Source organism: Ceratina calcarata, unplaced genomic scaffold (genome assembly GCF_001652005.2).
Source record: "Ceratina calcarata isolate Rehan_Ccalc_2016 unplaced genomic scaffold, ASM165200v1 scaffold144, whole genome shotgun sequence".
NCBI lineage: Eukaryota > Metazoa > Arthropoda > Insecta > Hymenoptera > Apidae > Ceratina > Ceratina calcarata.
In genome coordinates this window covers 267,589-279,397 of record NW_017135553.1, presented here as the reverse complement: position 1 = coordinate 279,397, position 11,809 = coordinate 267,589, and the positions used below count along the sequence as shown (strand labels likewise).

The following is an 11,809-nucleotide window of genomic DNA, read 5'->3' as shown; positions in this document are numbered from 1 at the left end:
TCTGTAAATGCGCATGAACTTCGAGAACGTTGTAAGTATTTTAAATAAAAGTAATTTTCAGATTGCATTTAAATTCACCGACATTAAAACAAATTATTTTATTATTCCGGACATACATAACAAAAAAATGGAACTTAATTTTTCATATATATATACATTCTTCACTTTTTTTATGTTCACATATAAAAATAAATAAAGATTACTCTTGTCTAAATATGGTTTCGTGAAATGAAGAATAGACTATATTAATAGGAATAACAGGACTGGAATAATTTATTATTTAATGACATACATGTCATCAGCTATATGAGTACTTCATCCTTGCTCATTTTACTGAACGTTATAAAAAGTTACTTATACTGTACCAGCAATAATTTCAGTATATTTTTTTACTTTCGTGGCGACGCTCAAGTCTACGTATTTATCACCAACTACTACGATCATACCACCAAGAATGGTAGGATCAACTTTTGTAGTAAGCAAGATAGTTTGACCTTTCTTTACGAATCCCTTTAATGCCCCTTCCAACTTCGATTTTATATCAGCATCGAGTGGTTTGGCAGTGGTTACTTCGCAAATTACTTCACCTCTGCTAGCAGTCATTAATATTTTGAATGTATTAATTATAGTGTTTAGTTGTGGAAGTCGGCCATTCTCTGCTAGCAAAGTTAGAAGGTTTCCTGTTTCCTTGGACACGTTAATTTTTCCACAGATTGCCTTTAGTGCTTCCACTTTGTCTTTTCGTCTTATTGACGGATTCTTCACGAATTCATGCAACTTCTGATCTGTCTTCATAAGATCCTAATAGATGATACAAATACACGTTAGAAAATAATTTTTATTTCTATGAATACTGAAAAGTGATGTATTGTACCTACTTGGAACTTGATGAGATCTTTTTCAACAGTACTCAATGTCTTCTGTTTTGATGCTGCAGAATAAAGTGCTGTGGCATATCTTCCTTCTAATCCAAATACTTGAATTGGAGGCTAGCAAGGAAAATAATAGAAATGAAATACTTGATTCTTGCAAAGTACAGATATACTTTTCAATACATTATATAATTTTATATTTAATACTCTTATGAAATGTACCTTAACCATTTGTTGAACAGCAGAGCTGTTAGAAAATGATCGTACCTAATAAAAAGAAAAATATTTTATAATCGATGCAGTTACTTCGTAAATTAATTGTGTTCATTTTATCAATAGAACTTGGTTACCAGAATAGTTTTACTTTAGTACGAATGATTTACTTCTTTACTGTTCGAATATCGCACAAGACCCAATATGTAATAATATTACTTACGATTACTCTGCTAAAGGACATTGTAATTTTTGCACAGCACACAGAATCGGGACGACAAATGTGGTTCTTACAAACCAACCATTACATAAGGTTTTATGTACATTTCCAATACATTTATTTACTTAAAGAGCGACATCTGTAGAGGGAGCAATAGATATCTTTATAAACAGTGCGAAATTCTCTCCCCTTTGAATTTTTAGACGGTAAAGCAAACAGAATTTGTTTTAAATCCCGTAGAAAAATAAGAATCGTTTACGTTTAATGCAGAATATCATAACTCTTAAAATGCAGCCGAATTCTAGACAAATTCTACTACCACTACATAACGGTGCAGTGGAATAAGAATCAGTTTCTAATGAATTGTATCCGGCGTTAAAATACGAAAAGATTATTTCAAAACTTTCAGTTTTAATTTGAGAAACGGAAATTTAAGAAACAAGACGATGAGATATCATTTTTCAGAAGAATACGTAATTTCACATACACACATTTATATAATTTATTATTATACTTACTATAGCAGCAGTAGTTTATAATTAAAAATTAGGGAATGTTTCTCATTATGGAAGTAATAGGTAGGGAATACTTGTATAAAAATCTATTTATTTCTTGTTGCCTCATTCTTTATTTGTTGTACTTCTAGAATCTGTATTTGATATAGCATAATTATAATTATATTAAGATACTTGACTATAGGCCTGATCTTTATAATGTTTGTCTTCTTCAATAATACTTAAACTTATGTATTAATACTTGCTTATTTTTCATATAAAAATATGAATATTCATGTTATTTTCCCTCAAACATAATACAATCATTGCTGAGGTCTATTGTATTTGAATAGGATTCTTGCCTTCTTCATTTACTATGTGCTTGCCCTTGGCACCAAAATGAATATAAAACATAAAAAAAGAAGCTAATTAATAGTTTTCACATTTATTGTATAGCCATGAGGTGGATGAATTACGTACTTCGCAGAACAAATTCTTTATTGTAAATATACAAGAACAACATTCGTCCCTTCCTGGATCTAATTAAATTGTATGATTTACCTTATTTAATCCATGAAGTTATAATAGTCTAAGAATTGAACATGTATTTCTTATACTTTCGTGAATCGAAAGTATGTGCGCGTGCATTAGTTGTGAGCTTATAGACAGGAGATTGAATGTATATATTAGGGATAAAATGAAACGAAGACGTTTACTGTTAATAATTTCCTAATTTCTGATTTGAATGGTTTATTAACGACAACAAATAATAACTACAAATAAAAGTCATTAGTACAAACGGATTGAATTTAGAGGTAGTTTTTTTCTGGTTACACAGCGATCACGCATTAGAGGAACGTTCCTCTTCTGAATCGTACAATATATTACATACATATAGCGAACGGTTTATTTATATTAATTTACAATTCACTATTGTTTTACATTTCGAATATACAGAATGCTCCACTATTCATGATACGATCCAGAAGGGTATGATATTGCATGAAAAAATAAGTAAAATTTAAAACATATTCTGTATATCTTTCGTATCCTTCGATAACTACGCAAGAACGATTCACAGTTTTAATGTATTTTTTCATGTATCGCTTACTCCTCGATATATCATGAATATTGGGGCGCACCATGTACAAGTAAGGAAATTCATCATGTAGGATCTCTGGTAGGAGAAATTTTTACCTACGGCTCATTTATGTATGAATACCATACTTAAATGTTATATTATACCAGTTAATAGGAATCTAATCTATACTGGTATAACTAAGGGAATTTAGGGTTGTATTAGATGTTTTCCCATGTGAATGTCCGTCACTGTATATTCAATATAATAAAACGTATTGATTTTGAATGTTGTTAGCTATCTGATGAGAATCGGAATTGGATATTGTTGTATAGCTCACCCTATAGCCACAGGATTCTGGTTATATTCTTACTCTGTTCAGATTGGTGATGGTCAATTACGAATGTTGAATACTCGTGCTCTGGTTGTCCTTGTGTGACCTGTTGACAATCGTATCTATCTGTGATTTTAACAGATATTCCTGTCATTTATTGTTTTTTACCTCCTTCATTCGGAGACTAAAGAGTCGCGACATTAAAGCTCTTTAAGTACATCAGGTATGTACTAAATACTGGATGTTCAGTGATTCGAAATGCAAGAATGTCTTTATATATATCATATAAGGTATATCATCGTTCTGTTAAGAATGTTCTCTATCTTACCAGTGCGTGTAACCAACATCGTTCGTAGTGTACGTGCCAACAGTAGACGGAAGTAATGGGGTTTTATGTTGTTCCTAATAACAAAATGTTATCATATAACTCAAATTAAAATTGTTGTAACTTTATAGAAAACGACTCACTCACCATACAAAATAAACGCTTAAACCCCATCCCCTGCATCCCCCCCGCCGACTCTCCTGTCCTCCCTCTCGATGCTACCACCAGGTCCCTGACTCCTCGTTAAGCCCTTCGCCCCTTCACTATCTTTACTTAAATCCAAATCTAAATTCAGATTTGAATTTATACACAAATTTAAATTGGTATTTTGACTCGAAATATTGTTGATTCCGGGCTCGTTCTTTATCTTAACAGTATTTTGACTTTGGCCGCTTTGATTCTTAATCTCCATTTGATTTTGATTTCTAATTTCCATTAAACTTTGACTTTGGTTCCTGATCCCGATCGAATTTTGATTTTGGCTTCTCATCCCGATGGAACTTTGACTTCGACCACTTTGATTTTTTATTTCTATTGAAGTTCGACCGCTCTGTTCCGGGGTTTGAGGATTGTTCGGCGACATAACTGCTTCCCTTTGAGCCTCCCTTTCTTTGTGTTCTCTAAAGGTGCGTTCGTTCTGGAGAGTTATCGTATCAGATTCGGAATACTGGGTCGATCCGAAGTCTGTCGTATCACCGTCGACGATTAAATCGATTTCGTCGTCTTCTTGAGGGTTGGAGGTTGAGGACCGGATTGTCGAAGAGGTAGCAAGACTCGCAGCTGAAAATTCCACATGACTTGTATTAACCAACAGACGACAGATGTTAAGCTGGCAGTATATTAAATAAACTTACCAGAAAATCCTCCAACAAGCATCGTACCCGCTCGAACCCTCTGGCCAGACCATTCATATTCCTCAACAGTTTCCGAATCGCCTTCCACATCAATCTCCTCTTCTTCTACATTAGTTGCATTACAGTTGTTGTTCTGCTTGTTCAATTGATGACCGTAGGTGTTCTCGACACGCTGATTTAATTCTTCGGGTGTGCCGGATGAGCGATCATTACAGACGGGACAGCAAGGATCGCCAGCCTTGCGTTTCCGGTTTTTAATTCGAATTCGAGCCTGAATATTCATTATTGTACGTAATCAGCTTATCTATTTATACAGATTTACAAAATGATCATTTATTTAGTCACTCACCTGCCTATTAGCTCTAATCCTCTTGTAAGTCTCCCACCTCCCCTGTGGCGTTCCATCTCCGTAGATAATGCCTCCTCCTCGTCCTGGGTGATCCTGGCTGTTATGTCCTTGGATCAAATTCGACCTGGACATGCGATTACGCGAATTGGCACTGATCTTAAACAGTCTGTCCAGTTCCTGGGCGAAATGATGTTCCAGTTCTTGAGGACGAACGCTGACGCCGCACACGGGGCAGCAAGAAAAATCCGAAGGATACTTCTTTTTAGCTGAAACAACGAAGTAAATAGATTCTTAAATGAAGTACATAATTTCATGTGTCTGTTTTTAAATTACGTGTACAATACGTATACAGGGTGTTTGCGAAATCGTGGTACAACCAGCCAAGGGGATGATTCCTCACATAAAATCTAGTCGAAAACAAGGAGTATCCGTGTACTCACGGTTCGTACAGCTCGTCATCACGATAGTTTTACAAATTATTAGGTATTTCGATCTACAGCCAGTACTTCATCGAAATTACAGCGAACAAGTTATCACAGATCAAGGAGTCTCTATATTGTTTATAAACGTAAGCGGAAATGAGAATTGCGGGCTGGATCGGGCGAATAAAGTAGAATCTGCCTAAAAGCACGCGTACCTAACGAATTTTTAAACTTGATTTTCTCGAAAATGACGCCTCGTATGATAAAACTATATTCCTTGTTTTCGGTTAGATTTTATGTGAGGCACCTTGCCGGTTGTACCATGACTTCGCAAACACCCTGTATTTGTTAAATCTACGCTATACGAACACTTTCTTTAAATCTAAATATTATACTGTTTAATATTCTCGATCCATTGATCTAATATCGGAGAAAAATGTGCAATAACCGTTTCGAAACGATGAAATCGTCGGAATTAAATATTAAAGGCACGCTGGTCGTTGCCACTTTGCATCGCGAATACTTCTTTCGGGGCTGTAAAGGAAACAACAGAAGGTGTCTCTTTCAATAAAGAAACGAATGCGGAATATCGAGAGAACGAATGGAAGGGGTTGGTAGGAGTCGGACATAAATTTGCGAGCGTACCTAATTGAAAGGGGAAAATGAAAGGGATTCCCTGCAGGAAGAGAGGATAAGAAAAGGAGAAAATAAATTCGCGAGGGAAGGAGCACCTCTTCGCGATGTGTTAACACAATTCCCGAAAAAAATAAACGGCCCCATACTATTTTCATGTCACGATTAGAGTTTCATTTGCTTCTTAGTTTTAAAGTACGAGGAGATGAGGTAGACGTTCAAGATGGAAAGGACTATGGAAAAGTCAATCATTTTATTCTCTCTTTTCCCACATTTAAATGTTCCCTACACTTTTCCCTTATTTTAATTATGTCACCGGACAGAACTTAAAAAGAAATCGCATCCCTCCTGTCGTTCTAATGATAAGACAAGGTTGATAAGATTGTAAGAACTGCGAGGGAAGGGTGTTAACGGCACGGAAAGTTGTATTCTCATTACAAAGATTAGAGAAAGGGTTTTCAGATTCTAAAATATGATCTAAGGTCTTCACTTAACTCGCAGTTTCTATTTTTTTTTTTGTTGTATCTGCATTTATTTTAATTTATCTCAACGAATATTTACTGCAATTGCACACAGGAGATGGTGCCTCACATATATTTCTTTTTATCTCCACTTAGAAACCACTGTGACCTTCCTTTAAGACTTATTCTCTCTTACTTTTTGCCCTCCGATTTGGATAAAACGACAATGTCGCCGTTAACACCCTTCTCGCTCTATCTCTCCAACAACCATAACCGCGCTATCATTTAAGGCAGTTTAAAACGGACCGTGGAGATAGAAGGCGACCGCGTATCTTTAATTAAAAGAGACGACTCTGTTTAAAGGAGAGAAAAAGGGGGCGAAAGATTTTCTTATTTCCCCAGACTGTTGCTTTATTAAAACAAGAATTTGAAAAAAAGGAACAGTCAGATATAATATTTCCTCTCTTTATCTCGAATGTTAGTAACGAATAGAAGGGGGCACGAAATTTAATAACTACAGAGAACCAAATACTTTCGTAATTAAATATACATATATTTCCAAGCGTGCGCGGCACTACACGTGCGCGTATTCGGTTGGCCATGAAGGGTTATCGGTGGTTTAGTGACGTTACCATTCCCTTCGGGTATTTAACCACAACTGTTGCCACGATTTTACATTCCCTAACTATCATTCATACTAATCCGTCTTTCTTCTATTTTAATTCCATGCACGTGCGCGTCTGCTCGATTTTTGCTCAAAGAGGAGGAACGCAATAAAGTAAAAAAAAAAGCGCAAGGAGTTCGATGATGTTCTTTCTGTCATTGAAATATTAAAAGAACTCATTGCCCATTCTCATAAAAAATAACGATATTGCGATACACGGCGCAATAAGTGTAGCAGATATCATGCCGACGCTCGATCTCGTTATTAATTCGATCATTATTATTTTTTATTACACACCTGTCAGGTACGTATCGCCGCTTTCCATTTTAATTGAACGCTTAATTATCTTGATAGCTGTATCTTTATCTCGCATCAATTATTGCACTCCGTATAGTTTTCACATAATAGTCCAAGTCCCAAATATAGTATCCAATGATAAAGGAGTTCTTTTTGTAAAAGAAGACATATATGGTATCAATTAAAAAAAAAATATATTTAGATAAGAATTTCTCTCATTAATTATTACGATATCTGATCAATTTTTATTCATTACGTGCATTCTTTATATTTCCTGCGCATACAATTTTGTATAAACACGTAAAACACGAAGTCTATATAGAAGCTTCTTAAACAATACAAAATGTTTCTTTGATGTCGTTTTTTACGCGCTTGAAACGGAGCTGCAACCCGTGTAGATTTACCCTGCGCGCGATCTTAAACTCCGATTAATCGATACCGGCCGACACGTTAAAGAATAGTGTACAAGGAATGAAACGGTTTAAAATAAGAGATAGTATGTTCCTTCGGCTCGTACTTTTGTTCTGTTTTCTTTTAAAGACAGAAGTGGTTAAACCACGAGGGGGAAGATTGTGAAACGAGAGTACCGATTTGAAATTGATAACTGGTACCACGTGCTAACTGCCAACGGTAATAAAAAGTGATGAACAAACGGACGGGGAGGACGAGTGCAGCGAAGAAAGAGAAAATAGAGAATCACGAAGGGAACGATCTTACTGCACGCGGTGATGATCCCGTTGTTCTTTTATTTAGTCGACATTCAAGATAAATTTCGAATTGCGATTACTGCAACTAGACTGCGGATTTGATGTGTTTAGAAAAATTTGATTTATAGGAAAATATGAAGAATGCATGCAGCACCTCAAAAGTAAAAAGTCTTAAATCTCTTTCTTTTTTTCAGTTAATATCATAAATGTTTTATTTCCGATAAAAATCTGGTTGGTAAAATCGCTATATACTTCATTTTTCTGTTGTTCGGTTGTTAGAATTATTTAGATTTTATTATTGCATTTGAATTAAGTACTTGTAATGAAATATAAATTTAGCAATCGACGGTTGGTGGAGCTCTCGGGTATAAGCCTAAATTATGAAGCCAGAAGATGGTACTTGTAAATATATATATAAAGGGCTACGATGATATATAAGGGATTTGTCTCCGTGGCGGCGTCATGCGTCATGTCGCAAATATTAACTACGATACAGGCCATTCATTCGCTTAATTACAAACAGCTATGATTTAAGGGTAGCTGCTCTCCGGGGGGTAAAAGAGAACCAACCAAGTTTCGTTTTAGGTTTTAGGTGTCTTTACTATGGCGCTTGTACGTATGCGTACGTTGACCACAAAGGATGTTTCTATATTTCTCATTTTGTACATATTTGTATTTTATTAATTAATTCGGATGAAGGATCTAAAAGGTAGTGGGAAAATAAAGCAAAGGAGAGAGCCAGCGAGTAAGAAATACAGTGGAAAGACAGACAGTAGAAAGGAATGTCTATATGAAAGAACCGATTAGGGGATGTGAAACGCGGTGACGCGTAATTCTGCACATTGCCCAAAGGAAAGATTACTATCCGCATATTTTCCCGTTTCTCTTGTTCAAAAGTATGCGAGTATGTTTCTTCCTCTCATCGTTCATGCGACGTTCTTCAATATTTAAACTTCGAAATCTGAGGATCATCTTAATTTATATAAGAAATAGTGAAAATTCTCGACTCCGTTTTGTATCGCTAACAACCAGCCCTACCCGATACACGCAACGTATTTATTATCGCGATAAGGATTCAAATTGAAATTCACGGGAATACACTTATCTTCTTACAATACCTATTGATACCTGTGGTAGCACGTCTTATCTCCTTTTTGATAGCGCTGCTCTGTATCCTTAGCGACTTTCTCTTACACGCAGCTATCTTGCATATCTCTCAAATTAATTGTCTCACACTGTCTAAATTATTGTGAAATATGCACGCCGATAGTTCGCAGTACACGTATTGTTCGCTCACTTCTTTTGTTTCAATACTTGTATCCCATAAATAGTTAACTGCTCTGCGTTGTACTTTACAATTTTTACCTTGCATGATCGTGAATCGGGAATAGTATTAATTATAGCGAGATAACGGATTGTAATTCAAGTCTGCACAATTGATTATAATTATGAAGAGAACGGTAATAGAATTCAACAAACTGATATCTACTACTAATAATTGATAGAACTATAATTGTGCTAGTGTTAAATTTAGTTCAGTGAAACAGTCAATTTGGACACGAGATAAATTTAGGGGATTGAGTAAACGTTTGTAAGATAATTCTGCAGCTTAAACATATCTTGTGGATCGCGAAATTTCAGTACAAAAGCAAGAATACGGTTTCGCCTAACAATTCACCTGAAAATCCGAAACCGGAAACAGGGAGAGGGCGCATAGTAACGCAACATCAACGCTGCTACTATTATTGGTGTGTCCAGTTCTTTGATACCGGCGAAGCGTGAGGACGTTTACGTTATGCCAGCCGGACGGATGGATGGATGGACGAGGGTTCTGGTTCTGGTTCCCGTTCTGGTTATGGTTATGATTGTGATATTACGTACCAAACCGTAGGAATGTTCTCTACCCCCCTCTTTTGCATTTTGCTATGTATCTCTTTTATACATACAGAGTGGGTCGATAAGGATTATCATTCAATATAACGAAACTTATTGATGAAAACAATTTTATAAAATGAATTGCTATTCGTTAAAATGCAATGACGCTTCTATTTAATAAGATTCATCAAGTGAAGAATTTATATGCATAATCAACAATTATATATCACTATCCTCATTGACTCGCCTTGTACAAAAAGACACACACTCTCTCTTTTTCTGTATTCAATATCCCACATGATACAGCAGTACGTGTGTCCATAAAACTTATCGAAATATCAAAATACATAAAATGCGGAGTGGATATAATATGTAAAATATTTTTCCCCACTCAACTTTCTCTTTCTCTGCATTAAGGATTCTGACTCTCTTCCACATTCCCGTCTTCTACTATCCCACTCTCTTCATCTCTGTACATTTTCTCACTCCGTCTATCTCTCTACTGCACGTATATTTTCCTGCCTCTCTCTTCCTCGCGTGCGCGCATTCTGCGTATGTTCAATGTAACGCGAAGCTAATCAAACGGGCCGACCGCTGTGCGAATATTAATTAAACTCTCTCTGCGCGCCGTTACGGACGAACGGAGCAATGAGAGAGCGGTAAAGGGTCGGAGAAAGGGTGCAAGTTAAGAGAAGAGCGAGAGAGAAAAGGAGGATGCCTCTGGCACCTGTGAGACACGTACACTAAAATTCTGCTTGTTCTTTTTTTGCAAAACAAACGTTGACTACTGAGTTCTGTAGATGAATTGAATCTATGAGCAGATCGATTTTGGATACTCACGGTCTAGGTTCCAAGGGAACGCCAAATGATACATCCTCAAATTGTACCACTGAACACAAACCGGTAACAGGAATCGAAAGCGTCGCGTCGCACCGAATAAAAGTGACTCGCTATCCATCCATCGGACACAAACTGGCACTAAACTCGGGAAGTCAGGACCGTTGGGGTGACTCCGGTGTTTGAAATGACAGCAGAGAAAGGGAGGGGTTGAAAAGGGGGGTCTCGGTACCCCGACCGGGTCGGGAAGTCCCCAATCAGATTTTCGGATGGGCCCGTGGATGTCACGGCTAGTTATAACAACTGTTGTATTGTAGCTCGTCTACTTTCTTGTTTCCACACCGCACGACTTCGTGTTCTTTCACACTGGAAGATTTATTACTAAAGATGAATACAAATTTCGTGGGGAAGATTGCAATCATGAAACAGAACCAATTTCGTAATGAATCTTGTCAGAAATACGTTTTCAGACCCTGTCGAGTGAATTTTCTTTTATTGAATAGCGAACATCTTCGCAATTTTTATGATTCAAATAATTTTCACCCTGACACACTGAAGAGTCACAGACTTGCCGACCTACTGACTAAACATAACGTTAAGTGATAATACAAAAGACTGGCCTACAGATTAGTGCGTTGTATACGAAGTCATGGATCCAATGAAAGGAGCAGCCCTCGTCCTTTTGATCCCTTCGTCCCTCTTTCACACCTATACCTACATCGCTGTATAACCGAAACCGGGTGTGCGTCACGTAATGGAACAACCCCCTGCTAATCTTGGTAATACAGATGTCAGTGGCGCATACAGGGAAACGAAGAAGCGAGAGTCTCCCTTTGACAGTTGTATAAGAATTAACGTCAGTTAACATTCTTACAATCACACAGTTTGCAGACCAGAAAAATCTGAGGCCAACACAAATATTTCACTTTCTTTTAATTGAATTACGTATTTCATATTAATTATACAAGGTGCCTCAGTTAAAGGAGTCCACCTAAATACCTCTTCTATTCTTTATGTTATGAAAAAGCATTGTAGCAATACTTAAGGCTACACAGTCAATCTCAAAAGTTTATGTACCTTAGAAAAACGCATTTTCTATAATTAACAAGAAATTAGACGTCAGAAGAACAAAGCTAATAATACATAGCTACGTGCTAAAAAGTATAGAAGGAAA

At 36.5% G+C, this 11,809-nt stretch overlaps 2 protein-coding genes across 11 annotated transcripts in view; both read right to left on the bottom strand.

Moving 5' to 3' along the window:
- Positions 1 to 245: 245 nt before the first annotated feature.
- ATPsynO (ATP synthase subunit O, mitochondrial) lies at positions 246 to 1,418 on the bottom strand. Its single transcript, XM_018034306.2, has 4 exons — positions 1,309 to 1,418; positions 1,095 to 1,139; positions 879 to 989; positions 246 to 801 (listed from the first exon to the last, which is right to left on the bottom strand). Exons 1-4 carry the CDS (start codon positions 1,327 to 1,329, stop codon positions 355 to 357), a joined length of 624 nt encoding a protein of 207 aa, XP_017889795.1. The 5' UTR covers positions 1,330 to 1,418; the 3' UTR covers positions 246 to 354.
- Positions 1,419 to 2,510: 1,092 nt separating this feature from the next.
- The window catches only part of LOC108630765 (E3 ubiquitin-protein ligase Rnf220-like), an 81,942-nt gene continuing 72,643 nt past the window's right edge, over positions 2,511 to 11,809 (bottom strand). For 8 of the 10 annotated variants that reach the window (XM_026818706.1, XM_026818685.1, XM_026818690.1 and 5 more), the window contains 5 exons: positions 4,740 to 5,005; positions 4,391 to 4,661; positions 3,684 to 4,316; positions 3,540 to 3,613; positions 2,511 to 3,317 (listed from right to left, as the gene is read on the bottom strand). In XM_026818706.1, coding sequence (XP_026674507.1) covers positions 3,700 to 4,316; positions 4,391 to 4,661; positions 4,740 to 5,005 — 1,154 coding nt within the window. In that variant the 3' untranslated portion in view covers positions 2,511 to 3,317; positions 3,540 to 3,613; positions 3,684 to 3,699. Of the gene's footprint in view, positions 3,338 to 3,539; positions 3,614 to 3,683; positions 4,317 to 4,390; positions 4,662 to 4,739; positions 5,006 to 11,809 lie in introns of all 10 variants that reach the window. The other 2 variants (XM_026818681.1, XM_026818677.1) reach the window with 2 other exon arrangements.

Bases quoted from the DNA above. Each gene is read 5' to 3' on its own strand.
- ATPsynO (XM_018034306.2), bottom strand. From the start codon at position 1,329: ATGTCCTTTAGCAGAGTAATC. The intron at 1,140-1,308 runs GTAAGTAATATT...TCTTTTTATTAG, and splicing joins TGTCCTTTAGCAGAGTAATC to GTACGATCATTTTCTAACAG. The intron at 990-1,094 runs GTACATTTCATA...TTTCCTTGCTAG, and splicing joins CTGTTCAACAAATGGTTAAG to CCTCCAATTCAAGTATTTGG.